This window comes from Oryctolagus cuniculus, chromosome 4 (assembly GCF_051225735.1).
Source record: "Oryctolagus cuniculus isolate XC-2025 breed Fujian yellow rabbit chromosome 4, ASM5122573v1, whole genome shotgun sequence".
NCBI classification, from domain to species: Eukaryota; Metazoa; Chordata; class Mammalia; order Lagomorpha; family Leporidae; genus Oryctolagus; species Oryctolagus cuniculus.
In genome coordinates, this window is record NC_142870.1 from 7530777 (window position 1) to 7552495 (window position 21719).

Here is a 21719-nt window from a genome sequence, read left to right on the forward strand (position 1 = left end):
GGGTTTCTCTCAACTCTCCATCCTTCTCAAATTTAAAAAAATAAAACATAAAGGAAATTCTCCTCAAACCAAAAATCAATGCAAAGAGTCAAGTTCATTCATTCATAAAGATATTTAAAACACACACATTGTGTCTATGTTTGTATGTTTATTAAGATGTTTATCTATCTTTATTAAGATGTACCAGCATTTATTCTCATTAATACCATCTACTTTATGGAAAACTGAATTTCTAGTCTATTAGAATGAATAGCATGGTTAACTTGCATAGCTGTTTTTTTAAAGAGTTTTACTTTTGTTTTTGTATGAGGATACTTCCAAAAATTCATAGGAAATGCATGTTTCTATTCCATTATCCATGAACTTTTCAATGTGCTCAAGTAATGTATAATAACACTAAAATTGGTTCTTTAAATGTGCTGTAATTGAATCTTGTTTTCCTGTAAGTTAGCTTTTTCTGTTTGATTTTTTGGCTTTTACTTTGCCAATATTCCATAAAAAGTAAGCTTTCTCTTCCTTTGGAAATGACATTTTCCTCTATTCCAGAATCAGAGACCATGGATATGTTTATGACTGTTTGGTAATAAAGTAAAATATGAAGTAAAAGAAAATATCAACAAACTGTTTTAATACAGAGTGATTTGTCAACTCAGAATCCCATATAGCAGGTACAACCTAAAACAAACAAAGCATTCTGCCCAATTAATGTCTCAAAATTTTTAGGATATAAACTAACACTCCAATGGTCCTTTCTTATGCTTCATGAACTTACCTGGTTAGTTAGAGGTTGCTGAATCTGGTCAGAATACGATAAGGCAGAAACCTGTTGGTCACTTATGTTTGGCTGGCGACGGTCACTGTACTGATGTGAATGGGGCATCTGTCCAGCCATCTGAAGGCCAGCAGCATGGAATGAAAATGACGGTGCAAGCCGAACAGATGAAGGTTTGCATGCTGAAGTCTCTCCTCCTACAAGAAGATACATGGGGTTTAAGGAGATATTCATTTCCTAATGTTTGTATTGCTTGACATTCTGGTATTTCTTTTAAACAAGGACATTAAAATGCTCAGTAGTATTAAAAAAACCTTTACAGCTACAGTTATATGCCACTCAACATAAATATTATATATTTTAAATGGCAAAAATATAGTGATTTAAACAAGTTATCTATAAATCTGTGCCAAGGAAATACTAAGAAAACCTTTTTTGTAAAGCACCAGCAGTAACCTTTCATACTTATTTTTCACACACAAGACTTCTCAACGGAGAAGCATTATGTGAGTGATACTGTGAATTCTTGAGAAGGGAGACTCCAACGGATCCGCTGCTCACAAATCAACTCGAAACAACGCTGAGATGCTGCTCTGCACCTGCCAGGTATTCCTAGCATCCTCCAAACCAGAGGGGAACCCCATCCTACTGTTACAGGTCACGAAAGGTTGGAGAAACACACACACAAGCACAGAACTACAATTCTCAACTCAAGGATGGTGGCTTCCTCTGAGGGACCTCTCCAACACAGTCCTCAGAGAACCCAGACCTGGCAAGCTCGCCACCAAGTAAATAAAAATAATAAGAATCTTAATAAATAGCCCATGGGTAGACCAGAACCATGACCATAATATCCATGGTAGAAATGGCGTCCATAAAAGTATTGGTAGCTGACTAATAAAAGGTAATTCTTCCTTCAGCAAGAGAACAGAGAGAGACCTGTGTTCTTACATTCAGCCAAAACAAAGCACCAAAATCTAGACACAGGACGAACTAGCTCCCACCCCTCAACAGCCCACACTGTCCAGCACCAGGACACTTTTTCTGATGCCCACTGTTCTGACACATGCAGCAGCAGCATGGGTTCCACAGTGAGACCACCGGCTCTCAACCAGGCTGCCAGGGGAGACGTGCCAGCTCCACACCACTCCGGGGCTGCATGGCTGTGCACACCCACCTTCCTGCTAGTTGCTAGTATCGGTGATACCTACCTGCAGTGGAGACTGGGGCTAAGTGCTCTAACACATGGGAGTACTCAGAACAGCACTGACAATCAATGCAGTTAGTAACCGTACCACATTGTGAGCATCCTGTGATGTAGTTAAGGACATGGGCATGGCGCCTGTTCCTGCAGAGCAGACCCACTACTTGAACATTGCACAGATTCTGCAAACTGAAGAAAGCAAAGCTCAGTTGCCTCCAGACACTTCTGCTTCTATTTTCTCCCACAGCAAACACCATGCAGTTGACCAGAATCACATGGTAGGAATCGCATTAGAATTTTTTTCCTCCCTAGCTCACCTCATGCCACTCATTCTGCTGGTTCCATCTCGTACAAGAGCATTCAAATACAACCCTTTCTCCCATCCTCATCATCACAGGTCTAAGATGATCAAAGCAGGCATCCAATAGCTTTCTCTGTTCTGCCTGTTTGTAGCTCTGTGTGTCTTCCACATGGATGGCTACAGTGTTCTAAGACACACATCTGAATTCCGCACCCCTTCCAGTCTGAGTACCACCTGCCCTGAGCGCAGCTTTCGGAGCGCAGTTTCTGTCTCTCCCCATGACTCGGGTGCTGTGAGACCCTAACTGACCCACGCTACGTGACTAGTAAATACCTGCTAAGTGAGTGAAAGAGCAGAGGACCTGCGATGACAGATAGCATGACCTTTCTAATCATTTCACTATTCAGAAATGAAAAACACGGAGTAGGCGTTGGGGCACAGTAGGTTAAGCCTCCACCTGCGGTGCGTCGGCATCCCATGCAGGCGCCGGTCCGGGTCTCAGCTGCTCCACTTCCAGTCCAGCTCCCTGCTAGTGTGCCAGGGAAAGCAGTGGAAGATGGCCCAAGTGCTTGGGCCCCTGCTACCCACGTGGGAGACCCAGAAGAAGCTCCTGGCTCCTGCCTTTGGATCGGCCCAGCTCTGGTCATTGCAGCCATTTTGGGGGAGCGAAGCAGAGGAGGAAGAGCTCTCTGTCTCTCCGTCTGTAACTCTGCCTCTTAAATAAACAAACAAAAAACACATTCGGTTGATTCAATTACATGGAGCAACTTTGCTCCCAATGTTTTTTACAGCCAAAAAAAAAAAAAAAAAAAAACCAGAAACCTCAATGTCAAATAACAGAGGGGAAGAATGAGTGTGTGTGTGTGTGTGTGTGTGTGTGTGTGTGCGCACGCATGCGCACTGTTTTATTTCTGCTCTCATCTTATTCCATCAGTTACCAACAGGTGTGTTAAAACTCTCCCATTTAAGCTATGTTACTGGACAACCCAAATCTAGAGCTGCTACACTTTTCTGATTAATTAAATCTATCATCATTATAAACTGTTCTCTTCATTTCCAATAATGTTTTTGCTTTGCTGATATCAGTGTGACTACATCAAGCTATGTCTTCTTCAAGTTTTGCGTAGTATGCTTTGCCCATCTTTTTACTTTCAATCTTCCTGTTTCCTTATGTTCTAGGTATGCTTCTTATTATAAACAGCATGCAGCTGGGTTTTAATTATGTGAGAACACCAACAATCTTTCTGTTTGCTCCAACTGTTTTGTTCCTTTCTTACCTTGTGTTCAACTAAGCTTTTTATGTTCCCACATACACATGACTTCTAATTACCTTACGTCACATTGGATTACACATTTCTTTACGCACTAAAACTTATTTGCTTCCTTAATTTATATATATATTATCAATTTCTATTTTCTTTTTTTAAGATTTTATTTATTTGAGTGGTAGAGTTACAGACAGTGAGAGGGATAGACAGAGTGAAAGGTCTTTCTTCCATTGGTTCACTCCCTAAATGGCTGCAACGTCCGGAGCTGTGCCGATCCGAAGCCAGGATCCAGGAGCTTCTTCCTGGTCTCCCATGTGGGTGCAGGGGCCCAAGGACTTGGGCCATCTTCCACTGCTTTCCCAAGCCACGGCAGAGAGCTGGACTGGAAGAGGAGCAGCTGGGATTAGAACCGGCATCCACATGGGATGCTGGCGCTGTAGGCAGAGGAATAACCTACTGTGTCACGGTGCCAACCCCTCAATTTCTATTTTCATAAGCTCTCAATTATACTACGTATTTTCATAAGACATCAAACTGACCACTTGGTATGGGCAGACTCTGACTCCAGGATGCTTCTGGAAGGGCAGATGATAATCCTTTTAGCCAGATAGCCAGGAAAGGATTACATCAAGAAAGGCAGCTCTTCAATGATGACGACGATGATGAGAATCTTAGTTCATTTTCTCAACCTAGATTCAGTAATCATGCATTAAATTCAACAAGTACTTACTTTCTGGGGGCTACACTGGCATTGTCTCATGGGAGCCACAATGCCATTCATGAGCTAAAACAGCACTTCTCAAATTTTAGTAAGCTTACAAACTGTCTTTGATTCCTGTTTAGGATGTAGATTCTGATTCAGTAGATATAGTTAGGGCTTCAGAGTCTAAATCTCTAGGAAGCCACTGAATGAAGCCAATGCTGTTTTGAGTAGCACCTAAGACAAGCTGTCTGACTAATACAGTCACTGTATTCTGACTACGTAACACACTAAAAGACTTTCTTCCCCAATATTAAGCCCAAAACATATTCCTATGTATAAGATTGGTGTGCTAGGTGACAATGCAATGTTCTTTTAAATTTTTGTGGGGGTAGTCTGAATGTGGACTAATAAATCATTTTTGTTTTGCATTTCTGGGATTTGAAGCTATTATACCATCTACCATACATAGCTAGTAACAATCAGCTGCTTAGTAAAGTGCAAGATGAATGAAGCCTCTGCAAGGGGCAGCAGGGACACTAGTGACCCTGCCTACAGGTGTGCCTGCTGCGTGTGCACTGTCCCCTCTTAGCTCAGGGACACTAGTGACCCTGCCTACAGGTGTGCAGGCCCTGTGTGCACTGTCCCCTCTTAGCTCAGGGACACTAGTGACCCTGCCTACAGGTGTGCCTGCTGCGTGTGCACGGTCCCCTCTCTTAGCTCAGGGACACTAGTGACCCTGCCTACAGGTGTGCAGGCCCCGTGTGCACTGTCCCCTCTCTTAGCTCAGGGACACTAGTGACCCTGCCTACAGGTGTGCCTGCTGCGTGTGCATGGTCCCCTCTCTTAGCTCAGGGACACTAGTGACCCTGCCTACAGGTGTGCAGGCCCTGTGTGCACTGTCCCCTCTCTTAGCTCAGGGACACTAGTGACCCTGCCTACAGGTGTGCCTGCTGCGTGTGCACGGTCCCCTCTCTTAGCTCAGGGACACTAGTGACCCTGCCTACAGGTGTGCCTGCTGCGTGTGCATGGTCCCCTCTCTTAGCTCAGGGACACTAGTGACCCTGCCTACAGGTGTGCAGGCCCTGTGTGCACTGTCCCCTCTCTTAGCTCAGGGACACTAGTGACCCTGCCTACAGGTGTGCCGGCCCTGTGTGCACTGTCCCCTCTCTTAGCTCAGGGACACTAGTGACCCTCCCTACAGGTGTGCAGGCCCCGTATGCACTGTCCCCTCTCTTAGCTCAGGGACACTAGTGACCCTGCCTACAGGTGTGCCTACCCCATGTGCACTGTCCCCTCTCTTAGCTCAGGTGCCATGCATGACATCCAGAAATCTAATTTCCCCCATACGGCCACTCATTCAGCCAGCCTTTCCTATGAAGGACTTAAACAAGACAGACGATATAGGCATTTCTCTCTTATCAACTCCACTTTCTAAGCAAATCACATGATTTGCACTCTAAGTTTCTATTTTCCCTTTTAATTTAAATGTAATGGGAAAAGAGGATACAGTTTAGATTACAGCAAAAATGATAATAAAATATCACATGGAATCCTCTGAAATTGCTGATAGTTGACCCAGTTTGGTCTATAAAACACAATTTCGTATGGTTCAACTTGGTATCTACCATGTTACACATAATCTTTATTATTAAACTAAACAAAAAATTAGCTATTACATTTTAGCCCGGGAACATACAATACATATCACGATATCAGATGTTACAACGTATAATAAACATACTTAATATAAAACAATCTTCAAAATCATTATCTGTCTGGAGTTCAATACCAAAATATTTGTAATTACTGTCAGATAGTGTAAACAGCAAGCTGGGGGCAATGCATGCACGCTGGGTCTCATGCACTATTTATATCCTACTTAACTGTAGGGATCATTTTTACCATGAGCACGTTTCTATGAATTCCTAAAAATTCAAATTCATAGAAGGTTTGTTGTTAAGTATCTTAGTTTTAAAAAAAAAAAAGTAGTTTTCTCACTTCAGTCAAGTAACTATTGTTTACCAAAAAACTGTAATAGGTAGAGACCATAGTATTAAAAGGGAGCAGCATTTAGTCAACAGCCACGTATTTCACGGAGAGATCTCAAACACTGGGACATGGTAAGACCCAAAAAGATAGTGGGACACACAGAGGGAATAGCAAATGAGCCTAGGAGAAGACACTGAGTAAAATGACAAGTCCAAACAGCTATTGTGGGTCGCAATGTGCACGACTTAGCTAACTTGAGCGTGTTAGTGAGAACGTTGCCAGGGGATCATTCCTGTGCCATTATTAATGCATATCAGAGTTTAAAGACAAACAGCTAAATGAAAGAATAACTGACAAAAAGGAGGTCATTCAGGTAAAACAATAGTATCCAAATACAGAAGCTCTTACGAGGGCAAGGTTCTAAGGAGAGGGGTGATGGGTGGCCCAGCTTACAAGGGAGAAACCTGCAAGGTCCCTTGTGAAGAGGACAGAAGTCGAAGGGACAGCTGAAATACAGGCACGTGAGGAGCCCAGTCCGAGAGTGAGTCAGGTGTGTGCCCCATGGCATCACCAGCACCGAGAACAGCGCCGGAACAAGGCAGGACTCAGTAACTGTGCACTCAAAGAACAAACTCAGTCCATCAGCAGTGCTTAGACTATGAAGAAACCGTGGAGAAAGGGAGGAGGGAGTTGAAAAGGATAAGAGTGAAAAAATACTTTGAAAACAAGGGACTTAGGAGTCAGAAATAAAGAACAGTCGCATCTCATCAATCATCTTGCTCCCTTCTGTATCTCAAGCACAGAGTGTATGGTATGACTCCACTATATTAATTAAATACATTAATACTGATATAAATTAAAGTGAAACTACAAAGGGACTATGTGCATAGCTAATAGGGAGTAGCTAGTAACTGATCTCATGTCAGGGAAGAATCAACTGATTTCTTATTACCCTCTAGTGGCCAAGATATGTCACTACAGAACGCAGGTACTTTTCCAACCCGCACACGCGCACACACACACACTTTCCAACCCCCCCCCCCGCCCACACACATCCCCCTAGCCAAAAGAGTATATTCAATCTTCTACAGACATGACCAAACTGCTCAAAAAGTTCACAATGGGGCATGTGTTGTGCCACAGTGGGTTAGGCAGCCACTTGAGATACCCACATACTACATCAGAATGCCTTGGTCCATGTCCTGGCTCTGTCCCAACTCCAGCTTCCTGTTAATGTGTACTCTGGTAAGCAGCAAGTAATGGCTCAAGTAGTTGGGTTCCTGCCACCCCTGTGGGAGACCTGGATTGCATTCCTGGCCCAGCCCCCACTGTTGTAGGCTTTTGGGTAATGAACTAGTGGATGGTAGGGCTAATGTGCCTGGCAAAGCAGCGGAAGATGGCCCAAGTATCTAGGTCCCTGCACCCATTTGGGAGACCCGGAAGAAGTCATTGGCTCCTGACTTTGGCTTGGCTGGGCCCTAGCCCTTGTGGACATCTGGGGAGTGAACCAGAAGATAAGAGGATCTCTCTCCCTCTCTCTCCTCTCAAATAAAGAAGTCTTTAAAAAAAAAAAAAAAAAAAAAAGAGGCCGGCGCTGCCGGCACCCCGGGTTCTAGTCCCAGCTGGGGCGCCGGATTCTGTCCCAGTTGCTCCTATTCCAGTCCAACTCTCTGCTATGGCCTGGGAAGGCAGCACAAGATGGCCCAAGTGCTTGGGCCCCTGCACCTGCATGGGAGACCAGGAGGAAGTATCTGGCTCCTGGCTTCGGATTGGCGCAGTGCGCCGGCCGCAGCGCACCAGCTGTAGCAGCCATTTAGGGGGTGAACCAATGGAAAAGGAAGATCTTTTTCTCTGTCTCTCTCTCTCTCTCTCACTCTTTAACCCTGCCTGTTTAAAAAAAAAAAAAAAAGATTTATTTATTCATTTGCAAGTCAGAGTTAAACAGAGAAGGAGAGGCAGAGAAAGGTCTTCCATTCGCTGGTTCACTCCCCAGTTGGTTTCAATGGCTGGAACTGGGCTGATCTGAAGCCAGGAGCTGGGAACTTCTTCTGGATCTCCCACGTAGATTCAGGGGCCCAAAAACTTGGACCATCTTCTACTGCTTTCCCAGGCCATAGCAGAGAGCTGGATCGGAAGTGGAGCTGCCAGGACTTGAACAGGTGCCCATATGGGATGTCAGCACCACAGGCAGCGGCTTTAACCGCTACACCGCAGTGCCAACCCCCATATATAAATCTCAAAACACACACACATAAAAGCAGTCATCAGCACATGAAACCGGCAAGCCTGATGGGCAACTCCAGGTCGAGGCCCCCGCCATTTCAGTCATCAGAGCTTCTGCACGGTCAGAGTCGCCTGTGCGACCGCTGAGGGACAGCACCCACAACAGGAACACGCAAGTAAGGCTGCGGCTGCTCATGCGCACACTGCACGCCTGTGCCTTGCCTCTGATTCGCAGAGCTGTTTACAAGACAAAACAAGAAACACATCTGGAAGGTTCAGTGTGCTGTGTGGAAATCCATGGGGCTGGAGTGAAGAGATTCTTCTTGCTCGCCTTGGGACCTGTGTCAACACAGCCCACAGTCAGTGCATCTCCTCACATGCGAAACGACAGGACTCATCCCATCCAATCACACACAAGCCCAAAGTCCTCTTTCCCCTGGCAAACACCACAGACAGGAAATGTTACATGCTGACCTGGAGTCTCTGATTCAAGTTTTCTTTTTTTTTTTTTTTGGACAGGCAGAGTGGACAGTGAGAGAGAGAGACAGAGAGAAAGGTCTTCCTTTGCCGTTGGTTCACCCTCCAATGGCCGCCGCGGCCGGTGCGCTGCGGCCGGCGCACCGCGCTGATCCGATGGCAGGAGCCGGGAGCCAGGTGCTTTTCCTGGTCTCCCATGGGGTGCAGGGCCCAAGCACCTGGGCCATCCTCCACTGCACTCCCTGGCCACAGCAGAGGGCTGGCCTGGAAGAGGGGCAACCGGGAAAGAATCCGGCGCCCCGACCGGGACTAGAACCCGGTGTGCCGGCGCCGCTAGGCGGAGGATTAGCCTAGTGAGCCGCGGCGCCGGCCTCTGATTCAAGTTTAAAGGAGAGATTTTTAACAAATGATAGGTAAGACTCCAACTTAGTTCATTTTTTAAAAATCTAAACAAAGACAGTAAAAACAATCAAATTTTTAAATAATATGCACACATAATGCGTGTGTGTGTGTGCGTGTGTGTATATAAACAAACGTAATGACTGAAGACTTGCCGTCCCCCACCGAGACTGCAGCTCCCTGGATGGCAGTCGTGTCAGAGCCAGGCCCGTTAGGCCACAGCACCGCACCACTGCATGTGCGGAGCTGACCGCACTCCTCCAGCAGGTAGAAATGGTACCTCCCGCAGGCCCGGGACCTGCACGGGCCACAGCCATGCGACTCTAAGGGTCTCCAGGTGCTACCAAGGTTCACGCACATAAGGCTTCCTGGGAAAGGAAAGGGCCTCGAGCCTCCCTGACCTCTGCTGTCTTCTTCAACAGCAGACACAGCAACGGCAGCTGTGGGGGGGAATTTTTTTTTTACTTTTCCCCCTCTTTCTTCCCAGGGAAACAAGAGGGGGACCATGCACATACTCCTTACTTACTCTTTTTTAGGTAGAGCTAAACAGCTGTTCAACACAGAAGACATTTTTAAGCTCAGTTAAGTACTTGAGCACCTATATTGAATTGCAGCTTAATACTTAAATTTATCCAATGAGGCACTCATTTGGCATGGTAATTCCAATTAAAACACAGTATATTTATGGGAATTTTCCATTACAAACTACTTACAGGGCAAGATATTCATCTGACCAGAGACATTTTAAAAGCTAAGCACAGGCAAATTAATTGTTCAACAATGATTCTAAAATTTATTAGAAAAGTAGCCCTTCATTAAACGTATATTTAGAGAGTAAACAAGCACATAATTTTAAAGCTTATAATTTTCCCTCTTTCCTCTCTCTTATATACTATGCGAAAGTGGTTAACTCACTGAGCAGTATCTCAGTTCTACACTAAACCAAAATGATCCACCAAATGTTGTGTTCCAATATCCTTAACATACAAAGAAAGCACTTTAACAATACAGCTTAAAACACCAGGGTCCCTCACTCCTACTAGAAGGGGGATGCAAGGGGAAAGGAGAAGAAAAAACTTAATTCTCACAAACCAGTAAGTACATGGCCACACTTTCAAACTTACTAATCACCAGTCAATAGGAGCCAGCGTCGAGGCATAGCAGTTAAAGCCACTGCCTGCAATGCCAGCATCCCATATGGGCACGAGTTTTTGTCCCGGCTGCTCCACGTCCCAACCAGCTCCCTGCAAATGGCCTGGAAAAAGCAGAAGAAGATGGCCCAAGCGCTTGAACCCCTGCCACCCACATGGGAGACCCAGTTGAAGCTCCTGGCTTCAGACTGGCCCAGCCCTGGGGGTTGTGGTCATCTGGGCGTGAACCAAAAGACAGATCGATTTCTTTCTTTCTCTCTCTCTCTCATTGTAACTCTTTCAAAAATAAATTAATACATCTTTTCTTAAAAAGTAGTAACAAAAACAACAAAAAGAAAGTAGTAAAATAACAGATTTAATCTTTAACCTCAAAGAAAACCAGAAAAAATACCCTCAGTAACAGCATGGATAAAACATGTTTCTGCCGGTGCTGCGGCTCACTAGGCTAATCCTCCGCCTTGCGGCACCGGCACACCGGGTTCTAGTCCCAGTCGGGGTGCCAGATACTGTCCCGGTGGCCCCTCTTCCAGGCCAGCTCTCTGCTGTGGCCAGGGAGTGCAGTGGAGGATGGCCCAAGTGCTTGGGCCCTGCACCCCATGGGAGACCAGGAGAAACACCTGGCTCCTGCCATCGGATCAGCGCGGTGCGCCGGCCGCGGCGGCCATTGGAGGGTGAACCAACGGCAAAGGAAGACCTTTCTGTCTCTCTCTCTCTCAGTGTCCACTCTGCCTGTCAAAAAAAAAAAAAAAAAAGTTTCTAGGACCATTAATCAGAGTCTTTGGGTAGTTTTGCAGTTACAAAGTAAAGATTCAGTAATAACATTCACTGAACCCTTACCCCATGCCAGACTGCTACCAGCATATCTTATACCCTCAAAGCCCCATGGATTTGGTCGTATTATGGCAGTATTTGTTACATTCTACATGGGAAGAAACTGAGGTGCAGAGCCCCGAGCAGCCATAAGTGTGGCAGCCCCCAGTCCATAGTGCCCACACAGCACTCCCCGGACTGCATCTCTAGGTCCGCCTGCTTTGCCACTGCGACCTGTGGGAAACCCTCCTCAAAGACAAGACTGTGCAGCCCTTGCAGAGGAAAGACGACGGGGAGAGAGCCAGCAGGTGCCTAAGAAACAGCATCCTGCTTGAGAATGTCCTTCCCAAACTCAGGTGAAAAGACCGCTGGCCAAAAAGGAGCGCAATTAGGATGCCCAGAACCAATCTGAAGTGCAACAATCACATGTTCATTAAGAAGCTTGAAGGTTAAGGAGATGGAAATGCTAGCTACCAGATTTGAAGATTACACACACATAAACCTGCTGAAGTATCACACTGTACTTCTCAAAACTGCACAATTAAATTTTTAAAAAATAAAGAGTCCAAGAAAAAATAAACTTTATATCAAATTTTAGAAATTACCCAAAAAATCAGAGTGGGCAGGCCTTCAGCCTAGGAGTTGAAGACACCAGATGGGACACTTGCAGCCCGTATCAGAGTACCTGGCCCCAGCTCCTGACTCACAATTTCCTGTTAATGTAGACCCTTGGAAGCAATGCTGATGGCTCAAATCACTGGGTTCCTGCCATCCCTGTGGGAGACCCGGACTGAGTTCCCGGCTGTTGTGGGCATCTAGGGAGTGAACCAGCATATGTTCCTTCTCTTTTTGCCTCTCAAATAATAACAAAAATTTTAAAATGAAGAGCTAGTTACTTAGTACCCATGAGTCTTGTGACCAGCTCACAAAAACACCCGGGAGAACATAGCGGGCTGACGCTACCTCTGGAGGCTGCAGCTCCTGCACGGCGGCCGCAGCTGCTCTCCAGCACATTCTCTGCTAGCCCTCCAACGGTTTTGCCTATTGGACCACCGGCTCTCTTTCAAGTAGTGGTTTAAATAGCAGCTCAAGCTCGGCTGCAGAACAGACCATACAGATGGGGGAGCAGATTAAGGCCAGAAAGGTAGGCAGGGTCAGAGGAGCCTCAGTGGCAGCCTGAGGAAGGAATCTGGATTTTGTGAACAGGCTTTGCAGGGTGTCAGCTCCAGTTATGCTTTTGGCTACAGTAACGACGACTCTGAAATGTCTGGATTCAGTCTGGCCACTCAGGAGCACCAGCTGGCCACTGCGTGACTGCGTAAGTGAAATGTGTGTCTATTTTTCCATCTGCAGAATGGGTTAATAACAGTACTTAAATCTCGAGAGTCCTAAGAAAACTGAAGAGTTAACAATCAGCATGGCATCTGGCGTACAGAAACAACAGTGCTGATGCAAACGGAGTAACTGCACAGGTCAGGTAGGTGCTTACTTCCACAGGCCAGACATGGGACCCAGACCTTCAGGAGAGGAAAAAGGAGAGGTCAGAACTGACAGGACTGGGAAACCTGTGTAGGCGGGGAAGGTCAGGCGACCGGGAAGAGTGGTGGTGACTATCACAAAGTCAGACCGGGCTAAAGCGGGTGCTGACCCTCCTACTGTCCTGCACTCGGAGCCCAAAGGCAGCTTCCTCGTGTGTCCCAGCAGCTCTCATCTCAGCAGGCATGCAACAGCCAAGACGTCACATCAGAAAGGAAAGGGCACTGGCAGGGAAATGAAGCTGGCCCGGGGCACGCAGGTCCAGCGCCTCTGCAGTCCTGGCTCCTGAGGTCAGCTACGTGATACTGAAAAACACACATCACCTGTCCAAACAGCCCGAGTCCCTCGCAAATAACGCACAGGATCGCTGTCCCTTTGTCAAAATAAACAGAACACCCTCCCTCCCACATCTCCAAAGCACCCTTTCTGAGGCAGTCTCTGGTGTTTTGTTTTGAGAGGCAGAGACACAAAAGGAGAGAGTCCATCTACTGGTTCACTCCTCAAACGTCTTCTACAACCTGGAGGCTAAAGCCAGGAGCTGGGAACTCAACCCAGGTCTCCCAGCAGAGCGCAGGAATCCAGCTACTTGAACCGCCACCCCTGCCACTAAGTGCGAGCATCAGTAGGAAGCCAAGGTGCAGCCGGAGGACACCGAGGCTCGCGCTCTGACACGGACGTGGCGTCCTAACCAGCACCATTTGGGAGAATGTTCAGACACATGCAATACACAGACTTCAAATAATTCCCAACATAAACAATGACAAAAATCTGAGTCAATAAACATTTTAATACAGAAAGTACTTTTTTCTAGTGGAATGGTACCCAAAGTAAAAACACTGATACAAGCCAATAGCATTTTTCCAACCTCCTGACTAAAAAATAAATGTTTGTTTTGTCTTTTAAGTCATCAAGGAAAATACTTAAGGGCTTTTAAAATGACCCTAAACTATCTAATATCTAAAATGCAGGGAACAGTAAATCCAATCCAATTAAAAGTTTGTGCTAGGGGCGAGTACTGTGGTGTAAAAAGTCTGCGATGCCGGCTTCTCGTATAGGCTTCGGTTCAAGCCCTGGTTGCTCCACTTCCCATCCAGCCCCCTGCTAACGTGTCTGGGAGAGCAGCAGCAGCTGGTCCAAGTCCCAGGGCCCTCGCCACCCACAAGGGAGACCCACCACACGGAAGAAGCTCCTGGCTTCAGCCTGGCCTGGCCTGGCCCTGGCCGTTGCAGCCATTTGGGGAGTGAACAGCAGATGGAAGATATCTCTCTCCCTCCCTCACTCTGTAACTCTGCCTTTCAAATAAAATCAATCTTTAAAAAAAATTATGCTAAATAACTTGGGTTTAGTTCTCTAAAATGTAACTGAAGACGCTCTTCAAAAGAGACGAGACGGCAAGACACAGGCAGCAACAGGCTGCAGATCTCCGGCCCAGTGGCGACCTCCGCAGGCCCGTTTTCCTCCAGCTAGTGTCCCACATCCTCCTCTCTCCGGCTCACTCTCCCAGTTCTAGCGTGAGCACATCAATACGCTCAACTGCCTCACCAGGAAAGCAGACTCCTTCCTCGATTCTATATGCAGCCTTTAATTCTCGTCTCAAATTCATGTATTTAACACCTATCAAATCCCTGCTATACTTCAGACCTCCACCATTCTATGTGGTAGCCAACAGTCACACGTGGCTACTGAGCACCTGACACGAGGTTGTCAAAGCTGAGACGTGCTATAGATGTATAACTACAAGATTCAGAGAGGGACCAAAAAAGGATGTGAATGATCTCATTATCATCTGTTCAAATTTCAAATTAAAATAATATTTCCATATACTTTTTACTTGTTTCTAAATATGACTGGTAAAAATTATTTAATAACATAAATGGTTTCTATTGTATTTCTATTGGACAGTGTCATTCTCAACACTATTTTCAGCGTTCAGGATGTGAATGTGAAGACGACAGGTGGGATTCAGGCATTCCGGCACGCACTGTGTTTTACCGGGGGGTGCAATCCTCAGACAATAAACAAAAACAACAGAAAAAAAGGAATGTGACAACTGCAGAAAGCGATGAGTGTTCTGAAGAAAATAAAACAGGGCCAAAGGGGACCAGAAGTGGTGAGATCCTTCCCCCACACCCCCTCCCAGGCATGGCCCTCAGCAGTGAAGTGCCCCGACCGGCAGTGGCTGGCTGGAGCGCTCACTATCATAGAAAAGATTCCAAAGCTAACTTCAGCCTCAGCTGGAAAGCACGGCATACTATATTTAACCACGTCTGCCTAGGCTTGGGAGCGGGCAGGAGCGCCAAGTTTGACCCAGTTCTATAAACGGCATCCCCACCCCTCTATCACTTTTTCAGCTCCACCTCTCCAATCCCTTTCCTCCAGTCTGACCACATTCTGTGACTCTGGCCTCTGGAATGTCTCACAACCCCAGCTGCTTATGCCCATACTCTGTGAAAATCTCACGAGATGCCGGCCCGGGGTGTGTGTGTTGGGGGGGGGGGGGGTTCTGCAGAGACTTCCTTACGCAGACCCCGTGCCTTCCATTCATTCTCCCCACTGCCATCGAAGCTCATGGCCTGAAAAAAGGGTCAAATCCATGACACGTTAAACACCCAAAGGCTTCAGGGGAGAGTCGACATCTCTGTCACCGCACTGGCCCCCCTGCTGCTCTCCTGCTCTCCCGTGACACCCCTTCCATCTGATGAACTAACACCGCCATTCTGCAACAGTGCCAGCACAGCAGTCCCTGTTCGCTTCTCGTATGCTCCTTGAAATCTCGAGCTCAAAGTCCAGGAACTAGAGCAAACGTCATCTTGTCTAAGAAACTTCCCACAGTCCTAAAGGGAACTGCTGCCCTGCTCCATCCTTAGCGGGCTGTTCAAAGTCGCCACAGCACCAAGCAAGCTGCCGGCCACAACAGCCCCACAATTAGTGCCTGGAGGGAGGGCACTGGTCTCCTGTACTGCTATGTTCCCACAACTGCAACAACACAAAGGCTTAAAGCAGACAACCAGTGAACCAGTGAAAGCAGCAGAGTGAGCCCTGAATCCCCTGCCACAACACTCTTCCCTGTGAGGTCCTACAGCATCCGGGGCTGGACTGCTGGAACACGTCACCCCAACTGTACTAGAACGACGACTCTGCTCACCGGCCCACCACAACAGGTAAGGGTCTGGTACTCAATTCTTTTTGCCAACACATGAGAGACACTCACTAAGTATTTACTCCATCAGTGAATAAGTGAACAGACACTGTCAGACATCTAAATCCCCCGTCTCAACTTATGCAGAGGGCAACAGCAATCAAGAGATTTAACAACTTATTCCAGGGGCCAGCACTGTGACACAGCAGGTAAAGCCACCGCCTACAATGCCAGCATCCCAGATGGGTGCCGGTTCAAGACCTGGCTGCTCCATTTCCAATCCAGCTCTCTGCTGTGGCCTGGGAAAGCAGTAGAAGATGGCTCAAGTGCTTGGGCCCCTGCACTCATGTGGGACACCCAGAAGCTCCTGGCTCCCGGCTTCCGATGGGCGCAGTTCCGGCTGTTGCGGCCAATTGGGGAGTGAACCAGCAGATGGAAGACCTCTTTCTCTGTCTTTCCTTCACTCTGTGTAACTCTTTCAAATAAGTAAATAAATCTTAAAAAAACAAACAAACAAACAAACAAACTTACCCCAAATGGTCAGTAGCAAAATCAAGAGGAACACAATTTCCTACCCTACAAAATACTTCTCCTGATAAAAAAGGCTCTCAAGCAGGTATCTGTCATTTGGGGGGCACCTGATGTCTGAATAGCTTGCAGACAGGAATCGTGGGAGGCAGGAAAGCCATGCCTCCTAGTACAATCTCCAAGGCTTGGTCAATGAGAAGTTTGGACAGCCCCGTGTTTCTGCTCAGGACTTGCATCCTGGGAGGTCACTGCTACCAGGTGTGGGGAGAGAGAGAGAGAGAGAGAGAGAGAGAGAGAGAGAGAGAGAGAGAGAACGTCCCCAGCGGGGGCAGGAAGGCTGAGGTTCACGCAGCAATCCCATGCCACACACCAGGTACAGCCCCTGCCTGGACTGACCTATGGAGCAATCAGGCCTGCTTGTGTCCCTTAACCTGCCACTCTGGACTGCACTTATTTTTCTAGCAGTCTCCAGCTTCAGATTCTATTCTGTGGAACGACTTTTAACCTTGCAATCAATTCATTTTCTGCCCAAGTTAGAAAGGGATGGGTTTCTGTTGACCACAACCAAGCGATCTGAATATCACATGTAAATGAACAATGGAGGACACAATCCTCCAAAAACGGGACCAGTGTGGAGTGATGGGGGAGGGATAATTCAGCAAAATCAAGGGAAGCTAAGAAAGTAATTATGCAGACTTGAGATACACCACATGCCAATGTCTTGCTGGTGATGTTTATAGTCACTACATTTCCACATCTAAAGACTGCTAATTGATACCTAAAAGCATTTCTCTTCCTGACTGACACAGACTACGTCCCCAGCCTCCCTTGCAGTTAGCAGAGCCACGTGACCACAGATGGTCAATGGAATGTCAACAGAAGTAACAGCACTAGTAGGCCTGATCCACCAAAACTTCCCAAGAGAAAATTTCCAGGCGACCTCCATTCAACGACTCAAAACCCAGAACAACCTTTGGATAATGTTATATTTAAGACAGGAAATAAGTCAACAGTTTGGTCTCCAAATAACTGGAGAACAGTGCCGATACCTTCTCATGTGACAGTCATTAGAAACAAACATGTACTAAAACGTTAGGTAAGTATGTTTGCCACACCAGCTGACCTACCTTAATGCACACAGAATTAACACATACCTGGAGACCACAGTAAACACATGGGGGCAGGAGCTGTGGTGCAGATCAAACTGCCTCCTGAGATGCTCACATCCTGTATGTGCACTGCTCCACTCTGATCCAGCTCCCTGTTTATGCGCCTGGGAAAGCAGTGGAAGATGGTCCAAGTACACAGGCACCTGCCACCCACTGGGAAACCCAAATGAAGCTCCTGTCTTCTGGCTTCAGCCTGGTCTAACCCAGCTACTGCTGTCATTTGAGGAGTGAACCAGCGAATGGAAGATCTTGATCTCTATGTCTCTCTCTCTCTCTCTCTCTGATTTTCAAATAAAATAAAATCTTAAAAAAATTAAATAAGTACGTCGAGAACAAAACTGCCGCCTTTCTGGAGACTACACCCTGTCAGCCATAAGCAGTAGTACCAGCACAGGACTTAGCACTATTGATCTCTCTGGTAACGTCAGCTTATAACATGCACTCAGCAAACACCACACTGGACAGAATAAACCAACTGTAGCCTCAGCTCCACTAATTCACTGTGTGATCCTAACTTCTTCCAAGGCTCAGTAGAGATCCCTATATAGTGGAGATGTAGGAATATGTTAAAATCTGGAAAGCAGTGCCAATTTCCCCATCAGTGACTTTCATTAAATAGGATAAAAACAATATATTGAAATGATAAAAAATTCCCACATATCTGTTTTCATTATGAATTTCTCCTAATGCAATGTATTAACTTTGTTTTCTGAGTCGCACCCACTGCAGTATTTATCGTAACAGTACTGCAGTTACTTCAATGTGTTCCACAAGAAGTTATCAGGCCATGCTTCCAGAGACATTACTTCTCTGGAGAGGCTAAAGTAAGACAGGGCTGGGTCATCCATTTTATGTAAAATGAGTAAACTGAGAGGCAAGAAAAGTTATAGAATGTAACAAATGAGGCTAATGTTGCAACTTCATAACATTAATTTCCCTCAAAGAAACACTACATATAAAATAAGTGAAGGGCTTCTTTAAAACAACATAGTAGAGGCAGCAGGAGGTGGTGCCACAGAGAACAGGCCCCAGCGCTGGGAGCTCCAGGGCTGACCCTGACCCCACGTGCTAGCTGAGCTGCTGATCCCTGTCCTCACCTCGCTGTGCCCTGCCTTCCTCCTCTGGGAAGTCAGCCATCATCGCGTCACCTCCCACTTCTCTTTTTTTTTTTTTTTTTTTTTTTAATTTTTTAACAGGCAGAGTGGACAGTGAGAGAGAGAGACAGAGAGAAAGGTCTTCCTTTGCCGTTGGTTCACCCTCCAATGGCCGCCGCGGCCGGAGCACCGCGCTGATCCGATGGCAGGAGCCAGGAGCCAGGTGCTTTTCCTGGTCTCCCATGGGGTGCAGGGCCCAAGCACTTGGGCCATCTTCCACTGCACTCGCTGGCCACAGCAGAGAGCTGGCCTGGAAGAGGAGCAACCGGGACAGAATCCGGCGCCCCAACCGGGACTAGAACCCGGTGTGCTGGCGCCGCTAGGCAGAGGATTAGCCTAGTGAGCCGCGGCGCCGGCTCTACTTTCAATCTTTCTTCAAACATATCTGGTACATCATCTACCAGAAAAATCGCAATGCTCGTCCCCCTCCACCCAGCTCTTCTCTCTCACCTGCCACCCTTTCGTGGCACAGCAAGAATGTCTACCAATTCACCATTAATTTTGAATTGTCTGCAATCTGAAATTTCTACTTAGACCTTTTCCCCATTTTTCCCAAGAAGCAAACTACTTTCTCTCTCTTCTGCAATGACAAATACCTTCTCCTGGCTCTCCATTTCCAGGACAATCCTCTCTCACTCATCCAGGCTTCTCATTTTCTAAAAACCCCGTCCTGTCCCCAGCATGGTGAATCATTCTCCACCTTCTCTCTAGGTTCCTTGGGAAAACCCTTCATCTTCATTCTCTCTCTTCTTTCACCTCCTAATTGTTCACAGCAAAGTGAGGTCCATAGGACAGAGGCAGACTGGTATTTTTGCAGGTATACTTCGAATCCCAGGAAAAGGTTCCATACTTGATTGGCTGAATTAATGTTAACCAAGTTATGCCAGATTTACTATAAACTCCACCCAAATGAATTCTCTAACTCCAAACACTAAACCTGCAGTCCCTCCTGAAGCCGCGCATGTCTCTCACAATGTCTCAATCCTCCAACTCGATGGCTCACACACACTACTTACTAGGGAATTCACTTCAAGTAACCACCAGTTACGAAGTCTTACAGGTGGGGGGGGAGGGGAGGATGGGACAGACTCCATCCAATTCTTCTAAAACGTTTCAAGTAATGTTGTACAAACAAGAATTACCTACATAAATATTCACAATAAACAGCACAGTTTTTTAAATCTCCTAAATTACATCTAATTAGCAACTGTTTTTTAAGCAAGACAAGCAGAGGAAAGGAAAAGGTGGCAAAGCAAGCTGTGAGAAGACAGGTACACACCCAAGAACACAGAAGTGGCACACAAAGAAAACACGCCTTGGCAGGGAGGAGGAGGGCTACAAGGTTCAACTGTGTCCTCTTAAAATTCATATGTTGAAATTCTAACTCCCGGTACCTCCGAATGTGGCCTTATTTGGAAACAGTTTAGCTGCAGATGTAATTAGTTAAGATGAGGTCATCAGGGTAGGCACTAATCCAACATGACTAGTGTTCTTATAAAACAGAGAAATTTGGGCACACAGACACATATCCACAGGGAGAACACCAAGTGAGGATGGAGGCAGAGATGGGGTGATGCATCCCCTGGAAGCCTGGGGAGGCCCAGGATTGCCAGCAAAACCCCAGAAGCGAGGTCAAAGACCCACCAAGCAGACTGCGAAGCATCAAGACCCACAGAGCATCAGATAAATTGCACAGGGCAGTATTTTCTCCCCAGTGGGAATAATTATCATTGGCCAAAACACCTACAAAATCTGCAATGGAAGAGTAAAAAGATGTCCAAGTTGTCTATTTCTGAATAAACATCAAGAAAAGTTGCGGGAATATAATGGACTCAACGTCCAACAAAACTCATAAAGAGCTGTACACAATCAAAACTTTATCAGGCGTGCAGAGTAGCAGGAAAAACACAACCCGGTGGGATGGCGGCGGGGCACAGAGTGTGAATCAATGCAAATCCCAGAATCAACAGAACTGTCACAATTAACACACAAGGACTTTGTAATAGATATTCTAACTGTACTCCACATAATCAAATATCTAAAGCTAGGTAAGGAAACTGCTATCTAAGCACCCAAACTGAATTTGCAGAAAGAAAAGACACAATCGGAAAGATAAGAGCAGAATGGACAGGAGTGACTACAGTGCCACTGCAGAAGACTACGGGTTGTGAAGACACAGCAGGAACAGCTATTTCAGGATTCCAAATGACGACTTAACCACTGAGACTGGGTGTCAAAACAGAAAACACGAAACTGGAGAAATAAAGTACTTCACAGACATTCACTGATTTCTGGGATAACCTCACACACCCTAACGTACGTGTAAGTAAAGGCCCAGATACACAGGGGGAGAACAAACAGCTTTGGAAAAATAGTGGCCGAAAAAAAATTCTTCAAATCTGGCAGAAACTACAGATCAACAGCCCCAGAACTGTAGGAACCTCAAGCACAAAGAAAGCGACTTAGCACAGCACACACTGCCCAACAATGAACACAAGCAGGACAGCCTTTAAAGGAGCTTGGGGGAGAGGAGAGCTACACCCAAAGGAACAGGAGACGACCTTTTTTTTTTTTTTTTTTTTTTTTTTTTTAAACAGGCAGGGTTAGACAGTGAGAGAGAGAGAGAGAGAGAGGGAGTGAGAGTGAGAGAGAAAGGTCTTCCTTCTGTTGGTTCACCCCAAAATGGCCGCTGTGGCCGGTGCGCTGTGCTGATCCGAAGGCAGGAGCCAGGTGCTTCTCCTGGTCTCCCATGGGGTGCAGAGCCCAAGCACTTGGGCCATCCTCCACTGCACTCCCGGGCCACAGCAGAGAGCTGGCCTGGAAGAGGAGCAACCGGGATAGAATCCGGCGCCCCGACCCGGACTAGAACTCGAGGTGCTGGCGCCGCTGGCAGAGG

General features: G+C 46.6%; 1 protein-coding gene across 7 annotated transcripts in view; it reads right to left on the reverse strand.

Annotated features, from left to right (window-relative positions):
- The window catches only part of DYRK1A (dual specificity tyrosine phosphorylation regulated kinase 1A), a 144966-nt gene that overhangs the window by 43087 nt on the left and 80160 nt on the right, over positions 1 to 21719 (reverse strand). For all 7 annotated transcript variants that reach the window (XM_070071825.2, XM_089331406.1, XM_008274878.5 and 4 more), the window contains one exon: positions 773 to 969. In XM_070071825.2, the coding sequence (XP_069927926.1) occupies positions 773 to 892 (120 nt within the window). In that variant the 5' untranslated portion in view covers positions 893 to 969. The remainder of the gene's footprint in view (positions 1 to 772; positions 970 to 21719) is intronic.